Here is an 18,319-nt window from a genome sequence, read left to right on the forward strand (position 1 = left end):
TACATCCCCCACTGGGACATTGCCGTCTCGCAGCTTATTGTTCATTAAGCACTTCCACAGTTACTAACTGCGAGGTTTCTAAGACAAGTTACCATTTCTGCATTCGTATATCATGAGGCTAACACGATGATACTTTTATGCCCAGGTAAGTCGAGACAATTTCCAATCCGAAAATTGTCTAGACCGGCACCGGGAATCGAACCCAGCCACCCTTAGCATGGTCTTGCTTTGTAGCCGCGCATCTTACCGCACGGCTAAGGAGGGCTACACCACTGCATTGAGCTATTCAAAGCGGCGAAACTGGCCCTAAACCAGGTCATCAAAGAAAGCAAGAAAGCCTATTTAGGCAGATTGTGCCAGAGCGCCAGCTCGAACCCATGGGAAGACGCGTGGTGATAGCCAAAACAAGAGGAGTACTGGCTCCTCCCTGATATAACTAGCTTCTTCACTAAAAATGGATCTTCTTTAAGAGAAATAAATACACGTCCGAGTTCGTGGTCAGTCAAACTAATTCTCATTTTATTATCATCAGCGCTCAAGCACAAGAGCCCTGCTCCACTCAATACTCTCACGATACAACAATATTCTGAGAACCCTACTGGATGGATTCTTCCAATTTACCGAACAGTAATCTTTCGCTTAGTCATTACAACTCCTTCCCGCTTAAGTAAAAGCTTATCTATTTCTGAAAATGCTGAGCATCTATATCAAAACTTGAAGATTACTAAAATAATTAAAATCAGAAAGCAAACTTCTTCATTCATGTTTGCATATTGGAAAATCCACACTGAATTAAACTAAAGAAAATGCAGTTCAAATGTCGACCATTCTATAGTTCGATAGTTTGCTTAAACTAATAATACTCATAATCTACTTTCCTCCTGCGTTTTTCTCTTACTACGTCTACAATTCACATTCCCTTCCGGAACAAGCGCGCTCTCGCTGGCCTGGCTAGCTGAGGTACCAACGGTTTGGGTGTATCCAAGCCCCTCTCCATCTCGAGAAGGCAAAGGATTCCATAGAGGATCCTGATCCTCTTCGAACAAAAGGGAATCGGCCGCAAAGCCGTAAAAGTCCGAATCTGTATCATCTTCTTCACTTCTCTTCCTCTTCATGCTGTGACTTTCGGAACCGCCATAGGTTCCTTCTTCAAAACTACTGTTGTTGCTATTGCAAAGTTGTGCTGAGATGCTGGGACTCTCTCCACTAAAAACAAAGCGTTGCGATCGTCTTCGGCGAGAGTCCTTAGGGATCTTGATTTGCCGTCTGTGTGCCGAAACGATCCGCCCGCTGAGGTTAATCTGTAAAACATTTGGAGAAATATGCGTTAGGTATGCAGCAGGTAACCATTGTCTAATGTCAGTTTTGTATGGATTTTTATAATACAATAAATCTCCTTTTCTCAAATTTGTTAGCGTGCTGTGAGTGTTTTCTGTGTTGGTAGAACATGCATTGTTGAAATCTTCCGATTTTGTCAAGTTGTACTTAAAACTATACTTCGGGTTAATTAAATCCAACGTCGTCTTTGGTTTGTATGAAAGAAGGCGCTCTGAGGGGAAATTGTTGTCCGATCCTACGCAAATATTCCTATAATTCTTCAAGAAATAATAAATCTGTACATCCGTGTCTAGTCTTCTTGTCTCTGGGTCAATCAAAAACTTCTTCAGGCCATCCTTAACCAAACGCACCATTCGTTCCGCCTGGCCGTTGCTTTCCGGATGGTATGCAGGACTCTTCATAACGATTACTCCTTGTTTCTTGAAAAAGGTTTGAAAATGTTCTGAGTTGAATGGAGGGCCACCATCTGTAACTAGCACATCTGGCAACCCGAACCTAGAAAATATATTGAGGAAAACCCTGATAACTTTTCTGGTATCTGTGCCAGTGTTCATTTGTTCAATTTCCACCCACTTTGTGTAACTGTCCACTACTACTAGGAAAACCTTCCTCTCAAAAAAGAAAAAATCAGCGTGAATACGACTGAAAGGTTTGCTCGTTGGGGTCCAAGGCGCATACGGTGGACGTTTAGCAACCGAAGAAGTTTCTAGGCAAACCCGACATGATCTCACAAAATCCTCAATATCTCGGTTCAACCCGAACCAGTAGATAGTTCGTCTGGCCAGTTGCTTGATCTTATGCATTCCAGAATGGTTCCTATGAAGTAGCTTCAAGATACTCCTTTTCATAGAGTTCGGAATCACTACTCTGCCCTGGAAAAGCACACAACCTTCGATTTCTTCCAAATCTTGGTAATGAGAATAAACATCCCGAAACTTTTTCTCTAAACGATCGGGCCATCCTTTCCTCAGGTACTCCATAATCCTCAGAAGAAATTCGTCTTTTCCTGTTTCAGCTGCTATCTTCTTATAATCCAATGGGAATTCTTCAGTGAAGTTTAGGCTTTTGACGTATTCTCGATCCAACTCCTTGGGAACCTCCTGAGAAATTGGAAATCGCGAACAAAAGTCCGCGTTTCACATTCTTGCTGACGGTCTATAAATTATATCATAGTCGTAGATGGCAAGGTCTATCACGTAGCGTTGTAACCGTGTAACAGAAATAGAATTCCTACCTTCCTTCCCGTAGATGCCAATCAACGGCTTGTGGTCCGTGTAGATTGTAAATTTCTTCCCGTACAGGAACTTATGGAACTTCTTCACTGTGGTAACAACAGCCAAAGCCTCCAGATGAAGGATACTTGGATGGATGGATACTTTTTCTGTGCTTCGTTGAGTGAAAATGATGTGAATGAGATGGGTCTTTCTTCTCCATTCACTACGTGCGCGATTACTCCACCGAGGCCATAATTACACGCGTCAGTAACCACAATCACCGGTTTGTCAGGGTCAAAGTATTCTAACACATTAGGTTTCAGCAAAAATTGTTTACATTGGTTGAAAACTAGGTCACATTCTTCAGTCCAATCAAAACGTACGTTCTTCTTCAAAAGCCCATAAAGGACTCTAATCCGGGAGGACAAATTTGGGATAAATTTGGAATAATAAGTAATCAAACCCAAAAAAGCCTTAAGTTCCGTAACATTCCGCGGAGCGCGAGCTTCGCGGATAGTCTCTACTTTCTCTGGGCATGGTAAAAGACCAGCATCTGTCAGCACATGACTGTGAAGTCCATGCACAATTTCCCGTGAAGTGATATTTAGAAAAATAGAACCTTCACTGTTGACGGTTGACAACGATCTGCTTTATTGAAACTTTTCTTGAAACATGTAAACTACTGGAGACACTTGAAGCATTTTGGTTTGAGGAGAAAACGGCGATCACCAATCAGTGATCGATATCGTAAGAGTAGGAAAGAGACAAATAGCTATGGCATATTGAATGGGTTCTGAAATAGGAGAAAGGCGAATAAGGTACTTGACAACAACGAACCACATCTGGCTTGGTGACAATAATTTACAACATGACACGTTCGGGTCGGAATTGCTGTAATAGCTTTTTAAGTCATCGAACTGCTTATGCACTCGAATGCACTCGTTGCGTAAGCAGTTGGATGATTCTGGGAAGAAAGGAATTTTATATTCAAGAGAACCACTAGGGTGGTCTACTTTGAATTGGATATCCTGATGAACGTTATTTTAGAAATAGTTTGTAACATGTGTTGTGCACATGCCACACCATTCCCCTACGGAGAAAAAGAAAGTTGAGTGTAACGAAAGTTTCTTTTTGTTTTGTTATGCTTCAAATGCCTCTCACAATTTTAATTTGCTTGTAGAACGATTTACTATAAATGTGGGATTTTAAATGCACCCCTTCCCCCTAACGGAGAAGGTGACTATAACTTTATAATTTTCATCACTTTTTGATTAATCTTGTTTTGTGTACTTCTGTCGTTTTGTTATTTTTATCTCGGATAATAGCATTAGTGTTTTTCAGTTTTTCTATTTGATATGGGCCGCTGTACACTGGTTGTAATTTATGACTATTTTCGATTTTTAGGTATACTATGTCTCCTATGCGTATATCTGTGGGTGTAATTGTTTTATTTAAACTAGAAGTTCGTTTATGTTTCCTATTTAAAATTGTTTGCATTACGTTGTTGTGAGTTACTTGGAGTCTAAATTTGAGTTCTTTCTGGTAGGATTCTAAGTTATATAGTGGATCTATTTGTGAGTTTTGACAAAATTTAAAAAATTTGAGTTTTTTACCAAAAATAAGTTCAAAAGGGGTGTAATTGTGATCTGTATTTGGTGTCGTATTGTAAGCGAAGCAATAGAAAGGTAGCCAATCATCCCAATCAATTATACGTTCATTTGCGAATATCCTCAAATACTCATTTAGGCATTTGTGGTTACGCTCTAATGCACCGATTGTTTGGGGATGGTAAGCTGTCGAACAAGTATGGTTCAACTGTAATAAACTGCATATTTCATCAAATACGCCTTTGTATTCAGTCCCTTGATCTGTCTTAATGCATCTCATAGGGCCATAAATTAGAATACATTTTTCTACAACTGCTCTGGCAATTGAAACAGCTGATTTGTCCGGTACAGGTATTGCAATCACATACTTGGAAAGATCGCATTGCAGTGTTATTGCATAGCGGTTTCCTTTTTCCGTGAGTGGAAACGGTCCAACCGTGTCAATGGACACCACGTCAAATGCTTTCTGAGGTGTAGTTGTAATAATAGCGGGTGTTTTTACTGATATTGCATGCTTGTTCATTGTACAAAGCTCGCATGATCTGACGTAATCTGAAACTATTTGTTTCATGTTTGGCCAGGAATATAATGATTTCAATTTTCTATATAGTCTATTTATACCCGGATGACCTCCCACTGGAGCGTCATGGTGTAATTTTAATATGTTGTCGATTTCTTCCGCATTTGTTACTTGAACGGGCTTCTCATAAATTAATATGGTAGCGTTCCTAAGAACTGCATTACCTAAGTCTTTAAAAGAATTTATTTTGAAATGATTGAATAAAATATCGTTATTTTGAATTGCTAGCTTCTTGGGTATTATGAATTTTTTTCGTGTATTATCGATACCTACATTATCAGTAGTTATTTCATGGTCAGGCCTGCCATCTATTATTTCTAGAATATTTTCTAATTGTAACTTTAAACTTTCGGCATTGTCTATTGCGAGCGCTATCACTGGAGATAGTCTATTCCGAAATTTCTTGTCATATATTATCATGTTTATGTAATTTTTGTTATTACTGTTATAAGAAAATGACAGTTTTGGCAAGTCAAAAACATCTAAATTACTAGGCGCTTCATACACATGGAGTTGATCAGTCTCTTTAGTATGAAGGTCAGGTTTTTAGTGTTATTTCTCCTAGACATCGATCGTGTAACTATATACATTTGTTTGAGTGTGTCAGATGTGATTTGTATTCTAGACAAAGCATCTGAGAGCACGTTGATTTGCCTTTTATATATTCCACATCAAAATTATATTCCTCTAAATCCCATCTCATACGAGTTAGTTTTGAGGACGGATTTTTGAGCGAAAACAAATATATTAATGGACGGTGGTCTGTCCGTATAATAAATTTACGACCATAGATGTAAGATCGAAAGTAATCAACTGCCCAATGGATTGCAGTTAATTCCTGCTCGATAGTCGACTTGTTCGATTCACCCTTCGTGAATGCTTTACTCGCAAAAGCGATTGGTAACTCGATATCATCGTGTACCTGTGCGAGCACTGCTCCGCAGGCTATTTTTGATGCGTCCGTTATTATAATTACACCGTTTTCATAATCTGGGAATTGTAAGATTTGGGGATAACAATTCTTGTTTCAAAATTCGAAAGATCTTTGACATTCGTCAGACCAATCAAAGATTACATTCTTGCGTAGCAATTTGTTCAATGGCATGGTAATGTCCGCGAAATTTTTAATAAAACGTCGATAATAGTTACAAAATGCAACGAATCGTCGCACTTCGTCTGCATTTTTTGGCACAGGGTAATTCGTAATTGTTGAATATTTATTTTTGTCGGGTTGTATACCATCCTTCGAGATATGATGGCCAAGATAGGTGACTTCATTCTTGAAAAAATTGCATTTTATTGGGTTTAATTTTAAGTTGAATTTTCGTAACTGCTGGAAAACTATGCGTAAATTTTCTATGTGATGATTCACTGAACATCCTACTACGATAATGTCATCTATATAAAGAAACGCGCAATGTGGTGGTAGACCACTCAACGCGATTGACATCATGCGTTGGAATGAATTAGGGCTAATGTTCAGTCCGAAAGGAAGTCTATTGAATTCAAAATGACCATTTTCGGTTGAAAAAGCTGTATATTTTTTGGATGTTTCATCTAGTGGAATTTGATGAAAACCTGACATCAGGTCGAGCGTAGTAAAATATTTTGCTCGCCCCAAATTATCTAAGATTTCATCTATTCGTGGAAGTGGAAATTTATCCTGAATGATTTGTTTATTCAGTTGCCTAAAATCAACTACCAGACGCCACTTTTTTTCGTCGTTTGTAGATTTTTTAGGAACTAATAGAATAGGTGAGTTATACGGAGATGTTGAATTTCGAATTATGTGTCCATCCAACATCGTTTGAACTTGATTATTAATTTCGTTTTTCTGGGTTTCTGGTAATCTATAGTTCTTTATGTAAACTGGTCTATTGTTGTTAAGTGAGATATTTTGTTCATAGAAGTTGTTTGCGGTGAGCACATCTCCTTCGAGTGAAAAGATGTCACTATATTCCGCGCATAGAGTTTCGAGCTTACGTGTAATATTGGGATCATTATTCTGCATTTTTAATTCACTTTTCAATTTTTGAACTCGATCATTTGAGCTAGTTTTTGTATTGTCAGATAAAGCAGTGCAATAGTAGAAATTTGCAAGTGGTTCAAATTTTGGGGTAAAATTTGGTTGTAATACTTTATCTTCAAACGTTGTATTAATGAATTTAACAAGACAATTTTGTTTATTCACTATTGAGTTTGCACAGAAAATCCCTGGAGCTATTTCTTGAGCGTAAACAACGCTATCTTCGGTTAAATTTGTGTTTAGATGCTTTATAACTTCACATCTTGCGGGTAATATAATGTTATTTGATTGATTCATTATGGTATGGTATGGTATGGTATTTATGATTGGTATTTCGAAAGTATCGATATCAATCGTTATGCCAAGTAACCATGATTCATAATTTATGTTGCATTTATATTTCACAAGAAAATCTCTTCCCAAAATTCCGTCTGTCGGAATGGGAAAGTCTTTGTCAACGATGTGAAATTTATGTGGTATTTTAGTATCATTTATAAATAAATTTGCGTTTGTTGTACCCATAGTGGAATTTTTACCCTGTCCTATTCCTACAATATCGCATTTTTCACCTGGGTAAAAAATGTGTGTGGGTTTTATCTTATTAGCTTTCATTACGGATATGTCTGAGCCACAGTCCACAATAAACGAACTTCGTGTCTCAGACATGTCCAATTCTAGCTGTACATAGTTGGTGGCAGATACATTTATTGTGTATGCTGCCCGAGCGGTACCCCTAAAGGGTGGATATTTCCGTTTTGAATCACATTATGAGGTTGTTGAAAATTCGACTGTGTTGCGGGTTGTACGGAAGGTGGATGAATTTGTTGCATATTTTGATTTGGGTTTAGTGCTTGCGCATAAAAAGCGGATTGACGCAGATCTCTTCCTCTTGTTCTCTGATTTCCTCCACGCCAGTTATTGTTGAAATTTCCTCTATTTTGATTGGAGAAATAATTCCCGTAATAACGATCATTATTAAATGGTTGCCTACCACGAGGTCTACTTCCTCGAGTACTGTAACCACGTCCCCTAATTCTGTTGCTCGAGTAATTTCTCACATACAATACCTGTGATTTTGATGATGACGACTCCGGAACATCGTTTTCTTGCAGTTTCTGAACTGCATCATCAAATTTACTAAAGTTTCCAGCTTTTAAGATTAACTTCGTATCTGGATTCTTTATGCCACCAATGAGAGCTTCAACTCCTCGCTTTGTGGCCATTTTATCAGCTGTGTCTGTTGGAATTTTTTCATTTAAATATGCAGATTTTAACTCGTTTGTTAATTTTTCTACCACATCGCAAAAATTGTCTGTGGTAGTGATTTGCTTCGTTGCCTTCAATTTGGCTACGATGCTATCCGATGTTGCCTTTGAAGCGCATCGTAACTTTAACTCGTCTAATATTTCCTGGAGGTCGTTTAACTCTCCAATGAATTGTCGCGCAGCTCCAGTAAGCCTTGTTCTAATGAACCGGACTACTGTAGCTCGAGCTGCGTTTTTTTCAGCTGGTGTAGCATTTTCATAAGCTGCATCGACGGTGTCTACAAACAGTGCGACAGCGTCGAGAAATGCGTTTAATTGAGCAGGGGAACCGTCGTAGGTATTAACCAGAGCGGTTCCCAATTTAATGTCCACGCTTGGCATCTTCACTATTTTATCGCTTACAAGGTTTTTCTAGTTGCTGTATTTTTAAGAGAATTAATAAAATAATAGAACAAATTACCGATCTCCAAGATAACTTTTCTTATAATTCTTTAATTTGCTTTGCAATAAGTTATTTGCTTCGTCGAATTCGAGACGAGCTGCCTTTATGAGGAAATTAAAATGGTTACTTTCAATGCTGCTTTCAAATTTAGCCAGTAAGTCAATAATATTATTATAAGTGTTCCTAATTATTCTTACTTTTTCATCTAAGGTGAACTTTAGGTATTTTCTTTGGGGTGATTGTTTCAAATTTAACTTAATTTGGTGGATTTTACTAATTAAGATTTCTAACTCATTTATTATGTCACTCATTTATGCACTTGATTTGGATATAAATAAAAATTTACTTACATTTATCTAATTTACTTTCTGCTGACGAATCTTCGGTTTTACTTTGCAGCGATGCACATCCTGAGTTACTTCAAAACCCTCCTGTGGCCGCTCCATGTTGCCGGTTAGCCAATTGTAGGCCGCTCCATGTTGCCGGTTAGCCAATTGTGGGCTGCTCCATGTTGCTGAGAAGTCACTGTTCTCGATTATTTAACTTTGGTTTTTCACGATTCAAATTCCCACGCTGGTAAGATCAGCAACAGTTTTGGCTGCTTTTAGAGCTTGAGTGCGAGTGTGCTCTTTATAGAGCTTGTAAACAGTAATAGCGAGATGGATGCTTACTATCACTAGTATAATTGTTAATTTGAACTCGTGCTCGTTATGTAGTTCCTCATGCACTTCCAGTTGGTTTTGTATTTGCACTTGGGGGTCTCCAGAAATGCTGGAAGACTTTGATTGTGGTTTCCCCATCACTTGCACTTGAACAGTTTATCTGGTTATATCAGGCACTAAACTTTTGGCAGATTTTCGTGCACTTCTAGTTGGTTTTGTGTTAACATTTTGGGATCTCCAGAAGTATTGGAAGACTGCGATCACATCACTTTAAGTGTTTATTAGTTGTGTAACAGGCACTTTACACAGATTTTCCAACTCGTAAAAATGGAGAAGGCTAAATATTTGCTCCTAGTCACTGGTAGCCATGTGAAGTCCATGCACAATTTCCCGTGAAGTGATATTTAGAAAAATAGAACCTTCACTGTTGACGGTTGACAACGATCTGCTTTATTGAAACTTTTCTTGAAACATGTAAACTACTGGAGACACTTGAAGCATTTTGGTTTGAGGAGAAAACGGCGATCACCAATCAGTGATCGATATCGTAAGAGTAGGAAAGAGACAAATAGCTATGGCATATTGAATGGGTTCTGAAATAGGAGAAAGGCGAATAAGGTACTTGACAACAACGAACCACATCTGGCTTGGTGACAATAATTTACAACATGACACGTTCAGGTCGGAATTGCTGTAATAGCTTTTTAAGTCATCGAACTGCTTATGCACTCGTATGCACTCGTTGCGTAAGCAGTTGGATGATTCTGGGAAGAAAGGAATTTTATATTCAAGAGAACCACTAGGGTGGTCTACTTTGAATTGGATATCCTGATGAACGTTATTTTAGAAATAGTTTGTAACATGTGTTGTGCACATGCCACATGACCCAGATAAGGCAATTTGTCTACAAAAAACTTGCATTTTTTAAAGTTTACCTTTATGTTGAATCTAGCCAGTCTTTCTAGGACCAAATAAAGTTTCTTCCTGCAATCCTTGAAGTCCTTACCGGCAATTAGAACGTCGTCTAGATAACAAAATACGTACTCTAACCATTTAAGTACCTGATCCATTACTTTCTGGAAAATCGCGGCACTCGACGATGCCCCCTGTGGAAGTCGATTATACGCGTAGAGGCCTTTGATGGTGTTGATCACCATGAACTTTTTAGATCGCTTAGAAAGCAAAAGCTGGGAATAAGCTCCAGCAAGATCCAAAGAACAAAATACTTTTGAACCGGAGAGCGCTGCGAATAAGTCTTGTGGCAGTGGTAAAGGATATTTGTTTGGAATTATAAGTTTATTTATCGAGACTTTACAGTCTATTACGAGACGTATCCTCTGATCCTTTTTTATCACTACTATCACCGGTGAAGCCCATTCACTAGCTTCTATCGGCGAAATAATACCGTCTCTCTCCAGCAAGTCGAGATGATCAACAAGCTTATCCCTTAATCTTAAAGGAACCTCATACGCTTTCTTAAACACGGGTGTATCATCCTTAAGGATTAAATCACCATCAAAACCAACAATTGGATTTACCAAATTTTTGTCGAAAAGTGTTGGAAACTTACGCTTGGCATCATCAATCACTTTCTCCCTTGCGAACTTCACCGTCACGGTATTTACACGCTGATTTATCGTCGGCTCCAAGAAAGTTCTGCGCCATCCGTCGAAGAAAATGTCCAGCCAGCTTCGACCCATTAGAGGAACAAAATCATTAGCCCCTTGAAGAACAATCAGGTACTGGTCACTCACTATTCCATTCAATTGCACCGAGACTTTTAATTTTCCCAAAATATCCAGCCTGTTACCGTCGATGACATAAAGTTTCCTATTGCTTTTCTCCAAATGGCATTTTCCAAAATTGCGCAGAAAAAGATTTTCTGAAATCACAGTTTCAGCGGAGCCACAGTCTACTTCCATCGATAATCGCCGCTTTTCGATAAATGCCTCAATATAGCAAGGTGCGCTATTCTTACTCTTTGCAGAAACCATCATGCAATGAATGTCCTCATCGTCAGATTCAGACCCATTTAGTTCTTCTTTAAGACGCTTAAAAATGTATGACGAACTAGAGGGTTTCGAAGGCTTGGGAGAGTCGATAAATTTTACTGATTGCATAGACTTACGAGGACTCTTCCTTTTCAATCTGTAACAAAATTTCTTTGTGTGTCCAGTTTTATGACAAAAAGAACACTTGAAAACTTTTTCCTCATTCTCATTCCCAATCCTTCTACCTCCGCTTCCGCTTCTAGAGTAGAAAGATCGATTACGCTCAAAACTCCTGCTTATATTCCTAAAATTTTGCCTAGATGGGTTACGCTCAAAACTCCTACTTCTATCTCGGAAACCTTGCCTAGTTGGATTATACTGCTCTCTTCTGCCCAACCTAGCAACGACACTGGTTCTTTGTTCCTCGTCACGGTTCACAAAACGCGTACTATTTGATGATAGCTCTTGATTGACGATCAACTTCTCAGCTTTAGCCGCGGTCAAATCATCCTCATCGAACAAACGTTTTTGTAAATTCCGGTCATATGTTCCAATAACCAACGCGTCCCGAATGGCTCGTTCCTTAAAATCTCCAAAGCCGCATAATTCTGCCATCTGTTTTGTGGCAAGTACAAAATCTTCGCACTTCTCGTATTGCCCCTGTCTGCGGGTCCAAAACTTATATGTATGGATTACATCGGAATCTTTTTTATCATATCGTCTGTTATTTGTTTGTATGATAAATCTTTAATGTTTTGTCCCGGAAAAAGCAGTTTTAGTTGGCTATAAACTTCAATGCCACAAACGGCCAAAAACGAAATTTTGTATCTATCGGCAGTGTAATTATTGTGCTCGAACAAAAATTCTAATTGTTCCAAATATTGGGAGAAGGGGATGGATCCCGGCACGTACGGTTCTGTCGTCGTTGTCAAAGACATCCTATTCATCAATATCAAAATAAAAAAACGGAAGCACAAATGCAAAAGTCTATAAATTTCTCTAAATTGCACAAAAACGACTAACTGTACAATGAAAACAGCTGCTACGATTAAAAATTCAAAGAAAAGGAAACAAAAACAACATACCTGTAATCTTTACCCTGCAGTGATGGCGCACAATCCAAAAGCACTCCAAAATCAACCAAAAGCAGGCCACAATGCACAGCAAACAACAAAAGCACCTCGAATGCACCCGCAGCAGAAAAAGCAACAACAGCAATCCACAACAAAATTCCTTCAGCAACAGCAAGCCCAGCTGATAATCCGCAGTTTGTATAGTCACCAATATGACCGAGGTCAATGCTTGAGTCAATGACCTTCCACCTTGCGAACAGCGATCCACCAGTACTCAACAACAACAGCAACCACCAACTACGAATGCACTTTCGCCGACGACCGCAAAATGCACTATACGGCGAGATTCACTTGCTACACCATAAACTGTCAAAGGTCGGTACTCACCGCACTCAGAAAGAGAACGGAAAAATGGTGCTGGCTGGACCTTGCATAAACCACAGTTTATCAAGACAAATGAGCTGGTATATAATATCCAATTTCTTTGTGCTGCGGATAAAAGAAGGAAATGGTGGATATTATAAATTAGCAAAAATAGTAACAATATAGGATTGTTTTAAGATAAAAGAAACAAAAGCATTTCTTTAATAGGATCAAAAGTACTGTAAAGTACAAAGTACACTATTCCTCTACACAATAAAAAAATCTATTGGCACAAAAAATAGCTAGTTTTGCAAAAAGCGTTTTTTTTATACACGCAACACCAATCGATAAAATGTAGAGAATTGATCAATCACAGACCACCCTCGAAAAAAAAAATGAATTCGAGTTTTTTACGCGAATAGCATTAACGTCTCACTTTCACTAAAAACCAACCTGCGCCGAAAAATCACGCCAAAAGCATTCACCAGCGGTCGTGAAAAAAGGGCGGAAAATGGTTCAATTTTATTTTTATTTTTCTCCTCGTCGCCACTGATATAACTAGCTTCTTCACTAAAAATGGATCTTCTTTAAGAGAAATAAATACACGTCCGAGTTCGTGGTCAGTCAAACTAATTCTCATTTTATTATCATCAGCGCTCAAGCACAAGAGCCCTGCTCCACTCAATACTCTCTCGATACAACAATATTCTGAGAACCCTACTGGATGGATTCTTCCAATTTACCGAACAGTAATCTTTCGCTTAGTCATTACACTCCCGAACGATGTCAAATGAGGTTAAAGACGATGATTGGAGTACTATTCTTGTACCACGACTTAACTCATTGGCCGCCAGCAGCAAAGGCAGAGCAGAAGACAAAGAGGTACACGATACAGCGACACGAACGAAAGTTCGTGCTTTTTGCTCGTGCATCGGATATGTTTTTTTTTTTGCAAATATTCTTTTACGTTTTTATTTTCTCATTCGTTCCGCTTTCGCGTTGCCGTTTCGTCCGCCTGATCCCAGTATGGGAGACACGGTGACCAACCCGGTCACAAGCAAGGTGCCGAAGTGCACTGCCGTTAGAGGCGAGTTCAACCCCTCCACGCAGCTTCTAGTTAGCAACGTCTACTTGTCATTATGCGATGATGACGCTGGCAATCCGCTGACAAAAAAGCGGAAAAAGCACCAGTCGCAGCTGTCTCCAACACAACCAACGTCCATCAAAGGCGACTCGTCGGACCTGCGCCCGAAGCTCCGCCAACTAATTGCGAAGGGACTAAACTGCACGTTTCGGCTTTGCAGTGAAGGTGATGCTTGCAAACAAAGATCACCACAAGTCTGTCGTGGAGTACCTTCAGGTCCAAAAGTATGAGTACTACACTCATGACCTCTCCGGCAAGAAGCTGCTCAAGACTTTGCTGCGAGGACTCCACGATATGGATGAGCAGGACCTTATTGCCGAGCTTGGGGGTTGTGGACTCAAGCCTATCGCCATCCACAAAATCGCTCGTCATGACAAGACGCCCATCGTCCTTCGCTACAACATCAACTGTCCCCTGTTGCAAAGCTTCCAGCTGAATGTCATCGAGGCCATCGGTGTCGAAGTTACCACTTCTGTCAGCACAATCACGCTCATCACTGCGTGCTGCCTAACTCAAGCCTCCGCCTTTTGGAGTCCACCATACAGCACATTTTGAAAATCAGCCTCTGGAACGACTTATTGACAAACCACTAAGTGATCCAACCCAGATTACTAAATGATCTATAGCATTCTTGCTCTCGGCAATTGAAACGACACCATCTGGAGCAACGATATGGAGGAAGGCCTAAGGCCACTATACTGAGGCCGGATTTCATGCAACAATAGATCTGTACATAACCAACATGAACGATTACATTTCTCAACCGGTCTTCTACCAGGAGATCAGCTCGGATCATTATCCGGGTGGCGGAAGTGGGCTCCTAGGTTAACCAACATCAGCAATTCAGGTGTTACTAACCTTAAGTCGACTGGGCTCGATTCCAAAGGTGCGTCAACTTGGACTACCACTGTCATCCGGTAACACCGGTGAAAATCACCGAACAGCTGCACGCCATCCAAGAGGTACTGCCTGAACCCCGTGAGCTAAACGTCCCAACGGCTCGGCAGGTAAGCAACACCCTAACCATTGAAACACTCACCAAAGACTTAAGAGCCACGCACATAGCATACGTTTGCGTTGCGTTTGACAGTTTTCCCATGGCAAATGTGTCAAATGCAACGCAAACGTATGCTATGTGCGGGGCTCTTTAATCCGTTTAGGAAATGTCACTCGCAGGCTGTACCAACGTACTGGACTGCCTGCTCTTAAGACACGTTGAAATCGCTTGACAAAAATCACTCAGGCCAGGGTAGTGGACCTCAGAAATAGCGGGAAGTATCCTTGGGCACCTGCTGTTTAACCTGCTAACCAACTAAATGCCAGAACCTCCAGAAGGCGGCATTCTGTCTCTGTTCGCAGATGACACCACCATCGTCTACCAAGGTAGAGTGATCAGAGCGCTTGTGGCCAAATTCCAACGAGGCCTGGATGCCCTGGCAGAGTATCTCACCAGCTGGATGATCTGTATCAATGCGGCGAAGACCCAGGTCATCATTTTCCCCCACTCTAAACCCTCTAAACACGGCAAATGCTGGGTAAAGCGTACCATTGGTACTTCGCGTACCTGAAGGAATAAAATAGACCCCATTTCGCGATCCTTAGCCTCTTACCTAGCAACTCCTATCCCTACATCCTCATGGCGCTGGTCGAGATACGAGCAACTTTAGGGACGATCGGGTAACCAACCCCGGTGGGAACTATGGTCGTATGCTGACAGGGAAGGGGGGATTTGCTCCTTTCCGGAGGTGCGAATCTGATCGAGCGTCTGTTCTCCATGTTAGGAGTGGCTCACAACAGCGTCTGTTCCCCATGTTAGGGGCGGCTGATCATCGTCCGAATGCCAGTGAGGGACTCCAAACTAAACTGTGCACATCATGTTGCATCGTGTCAGCATCGAGAAGGCAGCCCCTTCAACGCGATGTAGGTAGCGCAACCCTGGTAAGGTAGCCTACCGAAAAATCTACAGTTACCAAGAAAGGCAAAAATATAGCAAACGGATTGATTCAACGGCAACGAATAAAGGACAACGATTGGAACGTCGAATTTTGGAACGTGAGAACTTTGAATGAACCAGCACGTGTTAGGCTCCTGGCTCGTGAGCTGCAGAAGGTTGGCGTGAGTGTGGCAGCCATCCAGGAAATACAGTGGCCCAGAACTGGAGAACGTGAATTCCGGGCGGTGGATCCCATAGCGAACACTTCATTCAAGTACCACATCTACTACAGCGGCGGTAACAGAGCAGAACGAGGAGTTGGCTTCATGGTGATCGGGAAGCAGATGAAGGGTGTTATCCGGTGGAAGCCGATAAGTGACCGCATTTGCATGTTGAGGATGAAGGGCAAATTCTTCTATAGCATCTTCTTCTGATCAGCATCAATGCCCCAACGAACGATAAGCCTGATGGCGTGAAGAATAAGTTCTATGAGAGCCTTGATAAGGTTTACGGAGAGTGCCCAACACACGATGTAAAGATTGTCATCGGGTATGCAAATGCGCAGATCGGAAGAGAAAGTTTCTTTCGCCCCGTCATCAGAACGATGCGTTTCAATATTCAACCACAGAGAACAGACGTTCATCTTCATTCGCGTGCTTGTGTAAAAGTTTGTACTGGTCATTTTGAAGTATGTCGTTATGCCCCCGTTGCGCGGTGCTAGTGTGCTGATAAATATGGTAAAAATTTGCCGTATTCTACTTTTAAGCGCTAGTGTTCATTTCGAATTGCTGCTGGGCTCACTTCTATGTGGCAGCACTACATTGTTTATGTAGTGTATGCCAACGCCATCACTTAGTGATATTGATTTTTTATGTCGGGCAGCCTGCGTTGGCGGCGCTGAGGTTCGATTTAAATCTTTACACACGTTTTTAACGAAATTTTGTTCGAGCATCCATGTCTGTTCTCTGAGATCCAACTCCTGTTAGTTGAAGGAGTTGCTGAACAGTACCACAAGAAGCTGGAGGAGCGGATAGGAGATGCCATCGGATCTGGTGACGTCAACAGATTGTGGGGATATATCCACGAAGCAGTGAATACAACAGCGCAGGCACTGCACAGCGATGCCAACGAAATGATTGGTTTGATGAGGAGTGCCAGCGTGTGACGGACGTGAAAAATGTTGCTAGGAGTCGAATGCTTGTGGCTCGTACCCGTTCCAACAGAGAGCGGTACAGTGTTGCAAGGGCAGAAGAGAAACGAATCCACCGCAGAAAAAAAAGGCAACACGAAGAGAGTGTGATAGCTGAAGCGCAGGAGAACATGAATAGAAACGAAGACGCAATGACCGAGAGGAGAATTTGCTGACAGACAAGACTATGGTGGCAACCAGGTGGAAGGAGCACATCGAAGATTTGAAAATGAAGGTGTATTAAGGAGCAGGATGGACGTAGTCGGCGACGGTCAAGCTGTGGAGCCACCAACGCTGGAAAACAGTAAAGATGCGGACGATATTGCGGTTGAGCTTCTCAAACATGGAAGTGAGCAGCTGCATCAATCAATCCACCACATTATTCAGTAAATATGGGAGAATGAAGAACTGCCTGTCGGCTGGTTGGATGGTCTCATATGCCCAATCTATAAGAAAGAGCACAGACTAGAGTCTGCCAATTATAGAGGGATCACCCTTCTGAGCTCGGCGTACAAAATCCTGTCGCGTATCCTGTTTAACAGATTGAGATCGCTTGAGGAGTCCTTCGTCGGCGAATACCAGGCAGGTTTTCGTGAGGGCCGATCAACGATGGATCAGATGTTTAGCCTGCGGATGATCCTTGATAAATTCCGGGAGTACAACTTGCAGACTCACCATCTGTTGACTGATACGTGCAACGCTGGATGGCTCGAAATCAAGTATTCGGATTGCAGATTGTGACCTTAGATGGATTGAAGCAGGGTGATGCATTTTCGAATTTATTGTTCAACATTGCATTCGAAGGCGCTTTCAGGATATCTGGCGTGCAGAGGCACGGCACTATCATCAAACGGTCGCATATGCTTCTAGGCTTTACGGACGACATCGACCTTATTGGAATCGATCGCAGAGCAGTAGTGGAGGCTTTTGTCCCACTGAAGAGGGAGACGGCGAGGATCGGCTTAACTATTAACTCTACCAAGACAAAGTACATGGTGACAGGTAGAGATGGAGGAAGACCTAGTGGTGTTGGTGCTGAGATAGTGCTTGATGGGGATGTGTTTGAAGTTGTTGAAGAATTTGTTTACCTTGGAACGCTTGTGACATGTGACAATGACGTTTCCCGTGAAGTGAAAAAACGTATTGCTGCTGCGAATAGGGCCTTTTACGGATTACGTAACCAGCTTAGGTCCCGCAGTATGCAGACGGAAACGAAATTTGCTCTATAAAAAAACTCTGATTCTGCCAGTGGCCCTTTATGAACATGAAGCATGGAAGTTAAAAGAGGCCGACCGGAGAGCTTTTGGGGTTTTCGAGCGAAAAGTGCTGCGTACAATACTTGGAGGGAAAGTAGAAAATGGTGTGTGGCACAGACGCATGAATCATGAGCTGTATCAAGTATACAAAGAAGAAAATATTGTGAATCGTATAAAATAGATTTCAGTGGGCTGGTCACTTAATGCGAATGTGGGAAGAAAGAATAGCGGAAACA

At 41.2% G+C, this 18,319-nt stretch overlaps 1 protein-coding gene across 6 annotated transcripts; it reads right to left on the minus strand.

Moving 5' to 3' along the window:
- Nucleotides 1–509: 509 nt before the first annotated feature.
- On the minus strand, nucleotides 510–13,166 carry LOC134205353 (uncharacterized). Of its 6 annotated transcripts, none has more exons than XR_009978118.1 (3): nucleotides 13,015–13,166; nucleotides 12,586–12,687; nucleotides 510–1,301 (listed from the first exon to the last, which is right to left on the minus strand). XR_009978118.1 is itself a non-coding variant. In XM_062680548.1 (2 exons), the coding sequence occupies exons 1-2, from the start codon at nucleotides 10,714–10,716 to the stop codon at nucleotides 864–866; spliced, it is 450 nt and encodes a 149-aa protein (XP_062536532.1). In that variant the 5' UTR covers nucleotides 10,717–10,816; the 3' UTR covers nucleotides 510–863. The 6 variants fall into 6 exon arrangements, 2 of the variants coding, with proteins under 2 accessions (XP_062536532.1, XP_062536522.1); XR_009978116.1 differs by having other exon boundaries at nucleotides 12,211–12,687; XR_009978117.1 differs by lacking the exon at nucleotides 510–1,301 and adding an exon at nucleotides 11,976–12,064 and having other exon boundaries at nucleotides 12,211–12,687.
- Nucleotides 13,167–18,319: the final 5,153 nt, after the last annotated feature.

Source organism: Armigeres subalbatus, chromosome 1 (genome assembly GCF_024139115.2).
Source record: "Armigeres subalbatus isolate Guangzhou_Male chromosome 1, GZ_Asu_2, whole genome shotgun sequence".
Taxonomy (NCBI): Eukaryota; Metazoa; Arthropoda; class Insecta; order Diptera; family Culicidae; genus Armigeres; species Armigeres subalbatus.